At 33.2% G+C, this 16,547-nt stretch overlaps 1 protein-coding gene across 3 annotated transcripts in view; it reads right to left on the bottom strand.

Moving 5' to 3' along the window:
• Nucleotides 1-16,547, bottom strand: part of BBS7 (Bardet-Biedl syndrome 7) — a 36,928-nt gene that overhangs the window by 4,604 nt on the left and 15,777 nt on the right. For all 3 annotated transcript variants that reach the window (XM_030313136.1, XM_030313137.1, XM_030313138.1), the window contains 8 exons: nucleotides 16,404-16,534; nucleotides 15,080-15,164; nucleotides 13,990-14,092; nucleotides 12,165-12,357; nucleotides 10,869-10,943; nucleotides 7,796-7,861; nucleotides 3,418-3,557; nucleotides 2,363-2,527 (listed from right to left, as the gene is read on the bottom strand). In XM_030313136.1, the coding sequence (XP_030168996.1) occupies nucleotides 2,363-2,527; nucleotides 3,418-3,557; nucleotides 7,796-7,861; nucleotides 10,869-10,943; nucleotides 12,165-12,357; nucleotides 13,990-14,092; nucleotides 15,080-15,164; nucleotides 16,404-16,534 (958 nt within the window). The remainder of the gene's footprint in view (nucleotides 1-2,362; nucleotides 2,528-3,417; nucleotides 3,558-7,795; nucleotides 7,862-10,868; nucleotides 10,944-12,164; nucleotides 12,358-13,989; nucleotides 14,093-15,079; nucleotides 15,165-16,403; nucleotides 16,535-16,547) is intronic.

Genomic DNA, 16,547 nt, shown 5'->3' with positions numbered 1-16,547 from the left:
AGTCCATCAACACATATTTTGTATGTTATATTATATACTGTATTTTTAAAGTAAAATAAGAAAAAAGAAAATGTTACTAAGAAAATCATTAGAGAAAATACATCTACCATACTGTACTGTATTTATATATATATTAAAAAAAATCCATGTATAAGTGGTCCCATGCAGTTTAAACCTGTGTTGCTTGAGGGTCAACTGTAGTCTCACTGGCACTGGCCTCATCCCCATTTGTGGGACTTATGAAGGAAGCATTTAGCAGTGTATTTCAACCTCATGGCTTTATACTGACACTCAATCCTGGGGTTTTTATTTGGAACTATTCAGAAAGAGAGGCTCTAAGATAGATGAAAATATAGAAAACTGGATGGAATTGCTGGTAGCCACATGGCACTTATTTGAAAAGCCAAAAAAAAAAAAAGACAAAAACAGAGCTGAGCAATGGAAAGAGACAGTTTTGATGATATCAGGTAAGCCAGGAATCCGGTTCTGCCTGAGGCAGATTACTACTAGACTTTTAAGTTATATGAGCTAATAAATTCTTTTTATTTGGTTAAGTCTTCTTGTATTTGGTTCCTTCTTATGATAATCAAGTTTCCTAATTAATACATATACCACCTTTCATGTATTAAATGCTGTCTTTTTATTTGGTTTTCACACACACCAATAGTTTATATTTACTAGTTGTAGACAAATGCTAATTCTTTTTTCTAGAAAGGTGAATCCTACATACTATATTGATTTCAATTATGTTTTAAAAATCATGATATTTTCACTAGTATTTAATTTTCACTGATGATATTTAATTTTAAACACTTAACAGTACCTGGCACTGTAGAATGACTCACATGGTTTATCTTCTTTTAATCATCACAGCTCAACAAAGTGCTATTATTTCCGACCCCCAAAAAAGAAAACTGAAGCTCAGAGAGTTAAATAATCCAGGTAGGTCAAATAGTTGGTGAGTCACAGAGCCATGATTCAAACCTAAGTATGTTTGCCTCCAAAGCACATGCTTCTATACTTTCTCCACATAAATGTATTTTATTTAGGCACCCAAAAAACATTCATTGAGCAAAGCCATGTGGTAGGTACTTGGAGGAAACATACAAAGATAATTAAGAAATTGACTCTGCCCATGAAGAGCTTAAAGTCTAATTTGAAGAAACAAGTTTACATAAAAATTATTATATACTTCAAACAAATAACAATAAATACCTAAGACAGGTAAGAATAAAATACTATGGGAACAGAAAAGAGAATCTCAAGGAAGGCTTCAAAATACAGCAACTGAGTTGAGCCTTGAAGGATAAGTAGAGTTTTGATTGTTAAGGAAAGAATATTTAAGGGCACAGAATGGGAAAATACAAAGGTATGCTATTATAATAATACAGAATATGCCAGGGGCATGTTGAATTGTCTGCTCTGATTAAAGTGTGAGGTTTACTGTGGTACTTCAGAACAGGAGTCATTATTACAGGTTTAGACACATGTAAGATCCCTTGGAGGGCAAAGTAAAACCTCAACAGAACTGATGCAAAAACAAAACAAAACAAAACCAGCTATACTGCTGGATACTTCTTGGTCCCAAAAGGCTGTATTCTGAGGTAAAATTATGTGTTCACTCCTATTTCCAGAATTTAGCATGGTAAAGTCTCAGCTAGGAAGCAAGAAGTAGAATACCTCAATAATCTGCTTAGGGAGAGAATCCTAGACAGAGAGACAGGTATAAGCTCAAAGAGCAGATGTAGAGAAATCAGCCTTACCCAAGAAATAGGTCATTTCACATTCAAGAGACAGGAACAAAAGAGAAGGAAAATGTAGCCTCTACTGTATTCAGAAACAGAAATTATAGAAGCCTATTGGAAATGAATGAGCAGTGACAGTAAAGGGGCAGGAGTGCAACTGGGAGCTTGAGAAGAGTGTAGAATATGACCTCTACCCTTAATATGATAGCTTCAAAACCCTGTACTGTTCTAAACTCTCAAGTTCTGAGCCATATTCTATTTTTGCCTAAAGAAATTCAATGGAATTTTTACTGAAACTAGAATAAATGAATCAATTTGGGGAAGTACTGCCATGTTTATGTCTTCATATTGATGACTACTGAATATATTACTCCATTTAACCAAGTCTTTTATGTCAATAAAATTTTAAAGTTTTCTTCATGTAAGTTCTGCATATTTCTAATAACAGATATTTCTGCAGATCTTATATGGATATTTTGTTATTGTTATTGCTACTCTGATAGGGTCTTTTCAAATCATTCAAATCATTTATTTTCTAACTGGTTATTGTTGGAAATAGGATTTAGAAGCTGTATTTACATAAAAACATTCCTGAACCAGTAATAAGTTTTATTTACCTGTAGGTACTTTCAAGTTGTGTATCCAGGAAGGTGTTCTGAAAATAAAATGTCACACATTCTCCTGCTGGAGGTTTCTCAGGGACTTCAGGCAGGCAAAAAACCACCCAGGAGTGAACTTCAGCAAAACTGAACTGGCCTGTTAAAGTCAGTGTATTCATGGGTCTGTAATTTAATAGTGGAGGTACACATTTGTGTGTAGGAATACATGGAGGTATTATATGTATACAACACATGAACAGAATTTTGCAATAGTAGTTAAACAAATATAAAAGTATCTGTTAAATTTTCTTCAGATTAATATTAACCATAAGATAAATAAAATTTTCAATCTCATGGAAAAAAAGGAATTCTTACCTATATCTGTGCTTTAATATTCAATTAAGCCTCCAATCATAACTGTTTCCTGTATCAGCAAGTTACTTACTTTTCCAAGTCTCTATTTCTCATTTGTAAAATGGGGACATTACTACCTGTCTTGCTTGCTGTAAGGCTTAAATGACAATGCATAAGCATCTAGTACAACATACAGCAGAGGGAAAATACTCAGTAATTGTTCATTTCTTTCCCTTCTCCTTCATTTAAGCTCATGGTCTCTTATCTCAGGAAAGAAAGCTAAAAACTACCAACAGGAAGATGCTTAAGTTGGACTGGAACTCAGAAATAACAGGGACTGTCACAACCAATTGATTTGCCAATATTCCCTGAGGTGAAAGAGAAAGGAAATATAACCTTTGAGGTTAATATTATAATAAGATCCTGTTCACAGAGAACTCAAATGCTAAACAATATTTATTCACAACAGGTATTTGGGAGAGAGAACTGTTACTCTACTGAGATCAGAATGGTAATATATGAGAAAGATAGGAAAATCCAACTCAAATCAGCCTTTAAAAGAAGACAAATCTTATATTAAAAATATGAATCCACAGTGTTTAAATATTTAATTTTTAAAGTGTACAAATAGCTACCAGATTTATACTATAAAATGAAAAGCAAGTTTATCTGTATCATGTAATATACTAAAAAATAAACTGCTCCCTCCTTTGTCCTACCTGTCATGATCAATAAAGTGAGTTCTTTGATGGAGTGAAAGGGGTTTGATAAGGTATTGGCGGACCTGACAGGTTTTGGGTTGAATCCTTGGAGTCACATATGCTTGAAGTGTGCCATACTGGCCTTCAATTGAACGAATCTGAGTAAACACAAAAGAAAAGAAAATAAGAATAACCTAGCAACATAACATAAATGTTATCTTTAAAATGTTCAACACAAGTAATCAAGTAATTAGACCTTAATCTCTTCTGTAATATTCTGAAGGAAATAATGACATTTTATTAAACAATTACTTTTTACCACTAGAGTAAAGGAAAATTTAAAAAGCTTTGGCATGCAAAAGCAAACAATCTATCTATAAAAGTTATCCCCACCACATATTTTTAGATGATCTGTCTACACTTAGTAGTGCTGTGTCATTCCAAAAAAAGTACATTCTTACATACTAACCCATCACATCTAAAACCACAAGTGTCTAATACAGTTCATAAGATTCACATCAAAAATGGTTAAAATTTAGACATTTTGTTGAGATGGATAAGTGAGTTTTTTAAATAACTAAAACTTAAATGTAATACTTCATTTTCTCATAAATAAGGGTATTATAGCATATAGCTATTGACAGCTATAAGCTATAACAGCTATATAAGCTGTTGACAGCTATTGATAGCTTATATTGACATATAAGAATCTACTGACAGAAAAAAAAAGTTTCTAAGAACTTAATTCTTGATTTTCTATGAAAATACAGAAGTATACACCATCTAATGATAACATATTTAGATTAGGAAATTCTTTTGAGTTATTTTAAATATACCTGGTTGGACCTCCTGAGGATTCAAAACACTTAACAGAAAATAAAAATTCATTACACTGTGAAGAATTAATTTTTCAGGAGTTGGAAAGCTGTTCAGCTTCTCCCTCTTGCCCCCCATCTCCGTTTCTCTCACTTCAAATTCATAGATGGACTGTAGTACTTCTTGTGTTACAATGGTAGCTTCTCTAACCATAGCTATATTTTAACATAGCTCTAACCTGGCTATATTTCTCCGTTTCTCTCACTTCAAATTCATAGATGGACTGTAGTACTTCTTGTGTTACAATGGTAGCTTCTCTAACCATAGCTATATTTTAACATAGCTCTAACCTGGCTATATTTGATTTTATTTTTAATGTTTATTTATTTTGAGAGAGAGGGAGAGCACGCATGCAAGTGAGAGGGGGCAGGGGAGAGAGAGAGAGAGACTGACTCCCAAGCAGGCTCCACACTGTCAGCGCAGAGCCTGATGCGACGCTCGATCCCATGAACCATGAGATCATGACCTGAGCCAAAATCAAGAGTTGGATGCTCAACTGACTGAGCCACCCAGGTGACCTGCTAGCTGATATTTTAACTCACACTTTTCCTAGCATGTGAGGGGGACAGAAATCAATGTTTTACCTAAATGGGAAAGAGAAATAAAAGTTTAAAGCAAGGTCTTTTGCAAATGTTACACTGCAAATATTGCTCTAAATGGAAAGAGAGGAAAAATAAAAAGATGAAAAATAAAAATACAGAAAAGAAATAAAAAATAGATCTGATACAGCTATATTTCAGGGTTTCTTTTTTAAAGGTAAGCTTACACTAGCACATAATTTTTTCCAGAATAAAAAGTCATAATGCTTTGACTATATAAAAATTCATTTTCATTATTAAAAATATAAGCAATACAGAAAAATTAGGATGAACATACAAGTCGCCTGAAATCCTACCACCCAGAAATGATCATGATTGCTATTTTGGTAGTCATACCTTCATACATTTCTCTATGCAGAAGTACAAAAACAAAATCATAATTTCACATGAAGAAATTCTATTTATATCATAGACATCTTTCTTTTATTTCTAATAGTCACATTTTCCCCTTATCTTTGTCTTTCCTAATGCCATCACCTCCCTCCCACTCCTATCCCACCCATGCTTTCTCCTGTGGCATACGCTATCATACCAGACAGGTATGTTTCTTTTCATACCTTTATTCATATGTAAATGAAATGTATTTACATATATAGGGATTTTATCCACATCTTGTTTTTCATGGAATTCACTCCATGTTAACAGGAATAGATCAATGCCTTATTTATTGCAGCTGTGTTATATTCCATGGAATGCATAAATAGCTAATTATTCAACCATTCAATTATTGAATGTTCACTTTGGTTCCACTCCTCTGCTTCTACAAGCAATACTGCAGTTAATTAAATACATATCTGTGTGTATAATACTGTGATTTTATTGCTTAAAATAGATTCCTCCAAGTGGGACTATTGCCTGTTTTTCCAAAGCAGCTATAACAAATTTTATTTCCTTCAGCTATGATTTAGAGTGTCTTTTTCTCATCCCTGCCACATGGTGATGTTGCTTTTTAAAATTTTTTGCCAGTCTGTTAGATAAGCAGAAAATGTTTTTTGTTATTTTAATTTGAATTTCCCTAACAGTAAGTTAGAACATTTTCTTTTAATATTTGCTAGCTATTTTGACTCCCTCTTGTGTGAACTGAGGCACAGAACATATTCTCTGCCTATTTTCCTTACTGAATAGTTGTTTTTATAACAAGTTAGAGGTAGTAGTAGTCTTTGTGTTTTACTGATATTCACCCATTACCTAAAAGATAACTAAATTTCCTTCTTTTGAAAAATAATTAGGTACCTAATACATCTATATTTATTTTTTATATATGGCATTAAGATAAGAATCCACTTAATTTTCTTCCAGATATATACTAGTTGTGTTGACACCAATTTTTAAATAGAAATAGTAATTTAACAGAATTTTTCCCTACATAAAAATGTCACGCATTAGGCGCACCTGGGTGGCTCAGTTGGTTAAACGTCTAACTCTTGATTTCATCTCAGGTCATGATCTCATGGTTGTGAGATCAAGGTCTGCACTAGGCTCTACAGTGGGTGTGAAGCCTGCTTAATGTTTTCTCTCTCCCTCTTCCTCTGCCCGTCCCCCACCTGCACTCTTTCTCTCAAAAAAAAAAAAAGTCATCCATTAAATTTCCATAAATGTATGTTAAGCTCTAGTTCTATACAATTTTATTGCACTCCCTATTTATTTAGGCCTTTTAAATACCCTGAATTATTTTTATTACAGTAGTTTCATAGTATGTTTTACCATATAAGTTTCACCTTTTTTTTCTTTTTCAGTAGTTTTCTTGCATCTATCATTGCATCCAACTTATAAAAAAGAACATAGCTTTTTAATCTATTTAGGCCTACTTCCCAATTTATTGGCACAGTCTTGTTCAGTGGATATGTAATTTAAAATGTTTAATTAGGTTACATAAAATATGTTTAAGTATAGTCCTTTAGAAATAAATTTATTCCAGTTTTCAAGTTTTCTTTCAAAATACACAAAAGGGGACTTATGCAGACTAAAATAAATTGTTTAGGGAAAAAAAACCTACACTTAACTGTAACTTCCTACTAGATGTGAAAAAGTTATTGTATAACATCTCTCTTGAAAAACACAGACTGAATCTCTGAACATCAACAACACTTCTCCAAAACAACCATTCCTTAATTTTTTAGATCATAAATATATCAAAAATAATTTTTAAAAACTCACACAAATTAACTAAATTAGATTTGTGTGCTACAATCAGTATTTAATTATGAAAGAGATTATATTACTAAATTGCTGAAGAAAATACTAAAAGATTTTCTTTAGAAAGATGGTAATGCATGACATTATTGGAACACAATCAGAAAAATCCAAATGGTAGGAAAATATAGGACAAATGCTCAAATACTTCAATAACCAAATTACCTTGTCTGGACCATGACTGGACCAAACAAACTGTAAAAAAAAACTCAGTGAAATCTAAATACTAAATATTTGATGAAACTAAGAAATTATTAATTTTTCTTAGGTGTTATAATAGTATTGTGGTTATGTTTTAAAAAATAGTTCTTATCTTTTGGACATATGTACTGAAATATTTACAACTGAAATTTTTAAAAATCTTGTATTTGCTTCAGAATATTTTGGGATAGACAGTGATAGTATAAACAAGAATGTCATGAGTTGATGACTACTGAAGCTGAAGTCATTACTTTTCCGTACATTTGAAACTTTCCAGAATAGAAAATTCGAAAAAAAAATTCCACTAAGAAGAAATTCAGGATTGGTAATTTTAGAGAAGGTGATTGGTTGTGTGCCAATAGCAGAGATAATGGTTTGGGCTGAGTTAAAACCCAGCTGGTCATCCAACAGTCATTACTTATTTCAGGGAGAAAACAATACAAAGAAGTGATATGATACGTTGCAAGATATACCTAGGGGGAAAAACGTTCAAACTTTCAATTAAAGGTAATGTCAAACATTTTTACCTTGAGTTCCAGCCTTGTGGTATTTGCCTGGCACCGATAAGTGGCGAGAAGAAAGTTGTCATTTGACTAGGAAAAATTCAAAGTTAAGGCAAAGGATAAACTCACATTTTTATAATAATAAAAACACCATCAATAATAATAATGGTTATCATTTATAAAGCACATATCATGTGGGTGACACTGTGCTAAGTGCTTTTTTCTTATTCTTGCAAACAACCCTATGCGAACTTTTACTAAATAAAGTTTTTACAGATGGAGAAACTGTAGCATTCGGGTTAGGAAAATTTCCCAAAAGCTCATAAGTAAAGAAATCAGAATCCAAATGAATACTTTTAAAACACAAGCTCATGCTCTTTCCATCCTGAGTTTCTACAATAACATTTTTTTAATGTTTATTTTGAGGGAGAAAGCGAGGGGGGAGGGGAAGAGGGAGAGGAGAGAGAGAATCCCAAGCAGGCTCCACACTGTCAGTGCAGAGCCCAACACAGAGCTTGAACTCATAACCATGAGATCATGACTTGAGCCAAAATCAAGAGTAGGTCGCTCAAATGACTAAGTCACCCAGGTGCCACTACAATACTTTAAAATATTAATTTTTCTAAAAATTTAACTGACAGCACAAACTTCTAATGTTTATACTATTAAAAGACAAAACATGAATGTCTTTGATTATCCCAAATAGTTATAGAGGACTAAGAAATATCATATCTCTGTATTTCCAGCAAATAGCACAGTGCCTGAGATGATACTGTAAGCATTCAATACATGTTTGTTGAATTAAATCAGACAGGTTACTTCAAATATGATAACTTCCGGAAACTGAATATTAAACTACTAAAAACAGAGAAATATATCTGGGTTATGAATTGCAAAACCAGACAAAGCAACATGAAATACTTAGTATGCAATTTTCATATACTACTATTTCCCTATTTTTAATAAGTAAATGAAGAAAAAGGATGCTAATATCAAAAAGAAAATTTGAACGTTTTAATTTAAAATCATTTAAATTTAGTAAACAGAATATCAGTCAACCTGAAAATAAATATACTTTCGTGTGGTTAAAAACAAATGTTATATACCTAAGTATTTATGAATAAGATGATAAAGATTAAAATACATGAAATGTCTGGGATTAGGTTTGGGATAGGAGACAAAGGAGAGCATAAAACAAGACTGGCCGTATGTTGAAGTGAACAATGAGTATACTGAGGTTATTATACTATTCTCTCTGCTTGTGTATATACTTGAAATCTCCATATTAAGGCTTTTTTTTTTAAAGCCATCCTTCTAGAAAATGGGTTTTAAATTAGTATAAAATACTCATTTCAAAGAATCCTGCAATGATGTAAATAGGATGATCTTTCACAGTAATTTAGGAATTAAGATTTTAAGATTAACTTGATTTTTTGAATGAAAATAAAAATGTAGGCTTTAATCTTTTATGTTTTATTCTCAAACAGGGATGACAAACCACACATATTGCATAATACAACTGTGATAAAATCTCTCTCTTTTTTTTAAATGTTTATTCATTTTTGAGAGAGAGACACACACACAGCACAAGTGGGGGAGGGGCAGAGAGAGAAGGAGACACAGAATCCCAAGCAGTCTCCAGGCTCTGAGCTGCCAGCACAGAGCCCGACGCGGGGCTCAAACTCACAAGCTGTGAGATCATGACCTGAGCTGAAGTCAGACGCTCAACCGACTGAGCCACCCAGGCGCCCCTGATAAAATCCCTTATTCTCAAACAGGGATGACAAACCATACACACTACATAATACAACTATGAAAAATCTCTCTTAAAAGAAAAGCTTTACTATAAAATTATATTAAAAACTATTCCCTAATATAGCTATCAACTTTATTCTTCATCTACTCTTTTTATTCTTCCCTTCAAAAAAAAATTTTTTAATGTTTATTTATTTTTGAAGGAGAGAGAGAGACAGAGTGTGAGTGGGGGAGGGGCAGAGAGAGAGGGAGACACAGAATCCGAAGCAGGCTCTGGGACGCGAGGCTCAAATTCACAAACCGCGAGATCATGACCTGAGTCACAGTCAGAGGCTCAACTGACTGAGCCACCCAGGCACCCCTATTCCTCCCTTTTTTATATGTATAATGACTTGCCAACTCTAATCATCATCTCCTGCTCTGGCTTGCTTTCTCCAGAACAACCGTTCCAGACCTTATTTTCCCTAACTTCTCTCCAGGAGCCACACTTAGTTCTGGGACTGCTAGTGTGTGCTAGTACTGAACAGAAAGAAGTGATATATTAAGCATATCCAAAAGCTCTGATACAATCTCATCCAAGATACTTTACACATGGTAAGTACCCACCAAATGTCTGCTAAATAAAGGTTAAGCAAGATTCAACAAGCCCAGAAATGGTGAAAAAGAACAAGCAGAAGAAACAGACCATGTTCAAATGTAGGAATGTGTGAAACTATATAGCATTTTCAAGAAATTTTAAGAACTTCAGTTTGGCAGCAATAATGTGCATGGGAGGGAAGGCAGCAGCTGGTAAGAGATCAGCTAGAGATGTAATCAAGAGCTGAATCATGGAAAGCTGTTATGCCACAATGAGGAATCTGACTTATATGCAGCAGGAAATAAGGAATCTTTAAAGGTTTTGAAAAAAGAAATGACATGGTGATATTTACATTTTAGGAAGACCTCTCTGGTGGCGGTGTATAGCAGAGCCTGGAGGTGAGAGGCAATACTGGAGATAGAAAAACTGATAGATGAGTAGTTCAAACAAACATGGTAAGGGCCTGAAAAGTTAACAGAAGTGGAAATGAAGCAGAGTAGAGACATAGGAGCCAAGGACATAGACTGGCAAAAAATAGTGACTAACTGGATTTAACAGATCAGAGAAAGGAAGGAATCTAGGACAACACCCCAGTTTTCTGGATTATCTGAAAATAGGGGAAATGAGCTGAAACAGATTTTGAGGGAAAGGTTATGAAAAACAGATTGAAGAAACATTAAACCTTAGTAGCATTTATTAGGCTTTATTCAAAATGGTATAATAAATGAAAAAGTGTCTGAAAAATTCTTGATACTTTTTACTCACCTCAGAATCACAGCTGCTAAAGCTGACAACAGCAGAATTTTTATCCACATCAAGTAAATCTATTGGAACATCACTCTACAGTCAATATTAAAAAAAAAATGGTTCAGATGGAAAGCTAAAAAATTTACAAAACATTATTTTCTCTTAGGGTTCTCTTTAGTTCTAGTTCATGTTCATCTTTAAATTTGAGCATATGAATTCTCTTAATTTACATTTGATAATGTACTTCTAGAAAATAAATGCAATAAAAAATAAATGTTATATCACAATGTTTATTTTTTTCTAATTTGGACTATTAGAGATCATAAACGATCATCTCTCACCACCCCCTTAAAAGTATAATCTTTCTACCTATTTTTGTCAATGCTAAAAATGTTACCATAGTCTAAAAATAATAATATGGCCATTCTGATTCTATCAGTTCATTTTTATCAATTTAGTTTTTACCTGCGTCACAAAAATGAGATAATTTTTGGTCTCCTCTAGAGAGGTAGTTCCTAGGGCACTGTTGTTGCACTCAGTTCTATCTAAATGGTGCTCCTAGAGTTGTGTAATGCAGCCCTTATGCTAGCATTACCTACGACAGATTTCAGCCTTTAAATTTTAATTAATAATCTGATCTCTCCCCCACATCTTTTTAAACATTATCTTCTTTCTCCACTTTATTCTCTTCTCATCTTCTTATGGGTTTTCCATCTTTTGCTTGTTTTCCATTCATCCTACTACCATCCTTTCCCACTCCCTGAATATCTTACAATTTAAAGAAAAACTGATTAAATATATTATTGAATGGAGTTGTGTATTATTACCCCTATATTTCACCTTTTGGGAATATCTACTTTGTCTACGGACCTACCCAGAAACTGGTGGTTAATGAGCAAGCTGTACTGTAAGCTACCATTTTAGAATTGAGAGCTTAAAAAAAAGGTTCTAATAAGGGCATTAAATACTGCAGTTTTCTAAATCGCATCTCTTAAAATTCTCTTAAGATCGCCAAAGAACAAAACCCTTACTGTTCTTTTTGATGCTTCTTAAAACTTAAGTCCATCAATCTTTCATTTAATACTTACAGGATAAATAAAAAGTAAAGATATAACTTAGATAATCTATGAGCAAACTGATTATCTAATAGAAGATTAGATAAACCTTTAAAATTACTATCTAAGCTAAATGCAATTTAAAAGAAAAACACTTAAAATTACTGTCTAAAATTAAGTGTTCAATAATAATTAGTGCATACGGCTGGTCTGCAAAATAGATCCAATCACAAAACAAAGAAATTAGACACTGGCTTACCTGTATTAAGACATTATCTATTGCTGTCTGCACCTCTAAGATGAGGCTGTAGCTGGCATCATCTTTATTTAATGTAAACTTGTCATTTACACTAAATGAAGGTACTGCTGATTTTGCTTTGCTTGATTGGGAAGACTGTTGATATTTCTCTCTTTCCTGTAGTACCTTATACTGCAGATGTTCCAGCTCACTCCTAGAGAAAATATATACAACTGTCACCTATAAGTATAAACATTTGAAGTCCTTAGAATGATTACAAGAATTTGAGACATTTACTTGTGCAAAACGGATTTTTATTAGTTGAACTAGAACTATGATACTAATACAAAGTTTTGTTTCTATGACTAACCAAACAATTCCACATTATTTATCTCTAATCTAAAAATTGAAACTCAGTCCCATACCAGCAATATTAATAAAGAGTTGTAACTATCAAGGCAAGCTGAAAATAATCAGTTCTAACACACAAATCTAGTTATAGTTAATCAGAAGAGAAACTAATTGTACTGGAGCAGAGAAATATGTTCGACTTAATTTGAAGAAACAAAATGTGTAAAACCAGTAAATATATGCCTTTCAGTAAAAATTAGGTGAAACAGACAAAATAAGAAGGAGGCTGTGGAGTACTAACATTTTGGGGACCATAAGATGATCATGAGCCAGTGGTACAGCTGAGTTTCTTCTATCAAGTGTTTAAAAGGATTCTGCTGACCTTCAACTGTACAGACATTGCTTCATTGCTTAGAGTCACTTCAGTTAAAGGGAAACAACATATGCAAATGTAGCAACTAGTAACTGAGAAACAACAACATGAGGCTTAGCCAGCCCCAATTTAGGGGAAAAAATCTGGGTAAGAGCTTGGAAGGGATTTGTGCGATAAACAAAACAAAGGAAAAGATTCATTCGTACAAGAAATATTTACTTAGAGCCTCATATGTACCTATGTTGCAGGTGCTGAATGAACAAAACAGACATAAGCTTCTCATGAGCTTACATTCCACTGGAATCAGGAGGGACAGACTCGGTTATAAATGTAAGGTATACTGACGATGTGAGAGAATAGCCATTAATTCTACTTGGTTTCCTTATTGCATGAACGTTGGAGCTTGAAGTCCAGGTGGCTTTGCTAAACTGGCTTGTGGTAAACCTGTGGTGTGGCTTTAGCGAACTAGTACTTGTGGCATTTTGCTGCCTTAAAAACTTAAGTAGCCCTCAACTACCACCAAAAATAAAAATAGATCAGCCCTCACTGCCCCCAAGACGTTGGTAAGGGTTGAAATAGGGAGAGCAGTCATTAGAAGTTTCAGCAACTCCCACTTCTTCACTGTATGAAGCAAATTTACTTGAGTCTGGGGTCTCTTTTCATAGGATTTGTCAAATTGAACAAGCCACAAAAGCAATCCCTGTGTCTAAAAGAGTCAACATTACTCATTTCCAGTAAGAAAACTGATAAGCCAATGTTACAGATTCATAAGGGTCCACAAGAGCAGTAAACAGGACAATTAAGAAGGAATACAGTTGTCTGTGTTGGTCTCTTTCTAATGTCTGTGAAAAAACAAAACACTACAACTATCTATAAACAGATTAAAAATGTAATTTTTGATCTAGGAGAAAGTCAGTATAGAAAAAAGTAATATGTATATAAATAATATAAAAAGTATATTTATAACTTTAAAATACTAATTAGCACTTACTGCAAATTTTCTCAAACTGATAAATTTAATTTAAAAAGGTGATAATTAATTGTATAATTCCTTCCAATAAAATATAAGAACTACACACTTCATGAAATAAAAAAAAAGCAAACAAAAAAATCCAAAATTACCTTAAGTTAGAAATTTTATTTTGCATCTCCTGATTAATTTTTACTTCTTCTCCTGGTCCACTTTCCTTATGCATAGGCTCTGTTGTCAGACCTGTAACCCAGCCTGCAGAGATGAATTAAATTGTGCACCATTAAGTGCTGCTAGTATTAAAAGAAACCCCAATATACATGCCCCTTTGTCCACCAACATCAACCTCATTTAGTCCTAGGACTTATTCTCCTTCAAAAAACAAGACAAAACAACAAAATATATCAAGCTGGAAAATACTGAAGCCATAAAGAAACTACATAACAAACATTTGTGATACTATTTTTATTTTGTGTAAACTACTATAATACTATGATTAAAGAAATCTTTCACTTCTCAATTTATAGTTTTAGTTTTCAAGTATGGAATAAGTCAACACAATTCTAGCAAGTTCAAATATACCTGATGAATTAGAACTGTCCTTCAAAAATCATGTTAATGGAAAGTTAAACTCTCGCATTGGCTATTTTAAGAATGTAAAAGAATCACTAACTCAAAAGCAAGGGAATTTTTATAAGAAATATAGACAGTAACAAAACATAAACTAAAGTTCAGTAAATACTTCTTTTTAAACCAAAGAATATCATTTAATTTTCAAAGATTAAGTAGAGTATGCTAAGTACTCCATTATTCACATATTACCTCTTTTATAAACCAATACACCCACTCCTTCCCTCCTTAGTTTTTAACCTGTAAAGGTTTTAATGCTGTAGGTAAGACTGATTTACTAATAACACTTTTTTTAAAAAAGTTATCATCAAAAATAATTTATTAAGGGACGCCTGGGTGGCTCAGTCAGGTAAGTGTCTGACTCTTGATTTCAGCTCAGGTCATGATCTCAGGATTGTGAGATTGAGCCCTGTGTTGGGCCCTGGGCTGAGCATGGAGCTTGCTTGAGATTCTCTCTCCCTCTCTCTCTCTCTCTGCTCCTCCCCCACTCATGCTTGCTTGCTCCCATGCTCTCTCTCTCAAAATTAACATTAAATAATAACATTAAAAAAATTTATTAAATGTATATTTTTTCTTAATGATTCTTTCTTTACCTATTACCATTTCCCTTACCTGAATACGTGGATACCACAATTTCATCATAGCCTTCTTTCCCTACACAACCACCCTGGATAGATGTGACACTTTCAGACAACATCTAAAATAAATTTAAGATCAAGTACTTCATTAATAGCTAAAAAGTTCACAGACTTATTAAAATAAGCCATAAAACCTATTTTCCTCCCTCCAGACATTCAACATACATTTATTGAATACTTATCATTGGAAACACTGAGATTGGAGAGGCAAAAATCCTGCACAAATGGCAGAAAATTCCAGTGCTTTTACATTTGGGGGAAAGAAGACTGAAAATGACTCATATATGTGTGTGTAGCACTCAACCACAGTAGCCACATAATGAGCAAAAATCATTTATTTATATAAAGAGGTTTTTTTAAAAAAATTACATAAGCAAAACTCCCAATATGTTTAGTCTATCACCACCTCTCATGTGTTTTTTCCAAATAGTTTTTGGAAATGAACAAAGAATAAAGTTTTTTAGATGAATAAAGGAGATGATAGCCTCTATGAAACCTTTAGGGAATTTTTATTCCCATATTATCTATGTAATACCTTTATCTATACATCAAAACATCTGTATTTGCTGATCTACAGTTAAAGCTGGGACTGAGGGGAAGCACTAGTAGTGAAATCAGACAAAGAAAACTTGATACTGGTTGTGGTTTTTGTTGTTGTTTTTTTTAAAACAGCCTCAATCCATCCTGCATAAGGCAGGATGGGAAACCCTGGACTAGAGAACACCACTTCATGAAAACGAAAGATTCATTTTACAGCAGACTGATTCTCCATGTAACTCCGTACCTTGGCATAAACAAGCTTAACTACATTAAAACCCGTGAACTAAAATTACTCATATTTAGTAATTCTTCTCATTTGGTAAAGTCTTGGGTGGTTAGAAGTGAAATTGCGACTTTTCTCTCTGCTCAAGGATATTTTGATATTGTTCTAACAACATGAGTTTATTCCTAAAACATTATTACTTTAAAACAACAGTCTTGTTTGTTACCCAAACATATAAATGTTACTCCTGTAATCCACTATGCATTGTAGAAACTAAGGCAAAATAATTAAAGTTCAGGTATACAATATTTAGAAACCAAATGAAGAAGCAATTTATTATTTATCTGGAAGGCAATAGTCTATTATTCAAACATAAGAGCAGTCTAGAGAAGATTTTGATAACATCAAAGCAGCAATATTCTAAGCCAAACACAAGATTTTAATATATTTAATTTAATAAAACCCAAAACATCACAATCATCTCTATAATTATTTGATGAATATAAGCATATATAGTCTTTTTAAATGAACTGACCTGATCAAATCGTAGAACAGGCTCATTTGTATTGTCAAAACTATACACTTGTACCACTCCATCATCTCTCCCAACAAGTAAATCTTTAACCCCATCACCCACAATGTCAAAGCTGTCAACACACAAAATACCTTTAAAAAAGAG

This window comes from Lynx canadensis, chromosome B1 (genome assembly GCF_007474595.2).
Source record: "Lynx canadensis isolate LIC74 chromosome B1, mLynCan4.pri.v2, whole genome shotgun sequence".
Lineage (NCBI taxonomy): Eukaryota > Metazoa > Chordata > Mammalia > Carnivora > Felidae > Lynx > Lynx canadensis.
This window is presented reverse-complemented; position numbering and strand designations above follow the sequence as displayed.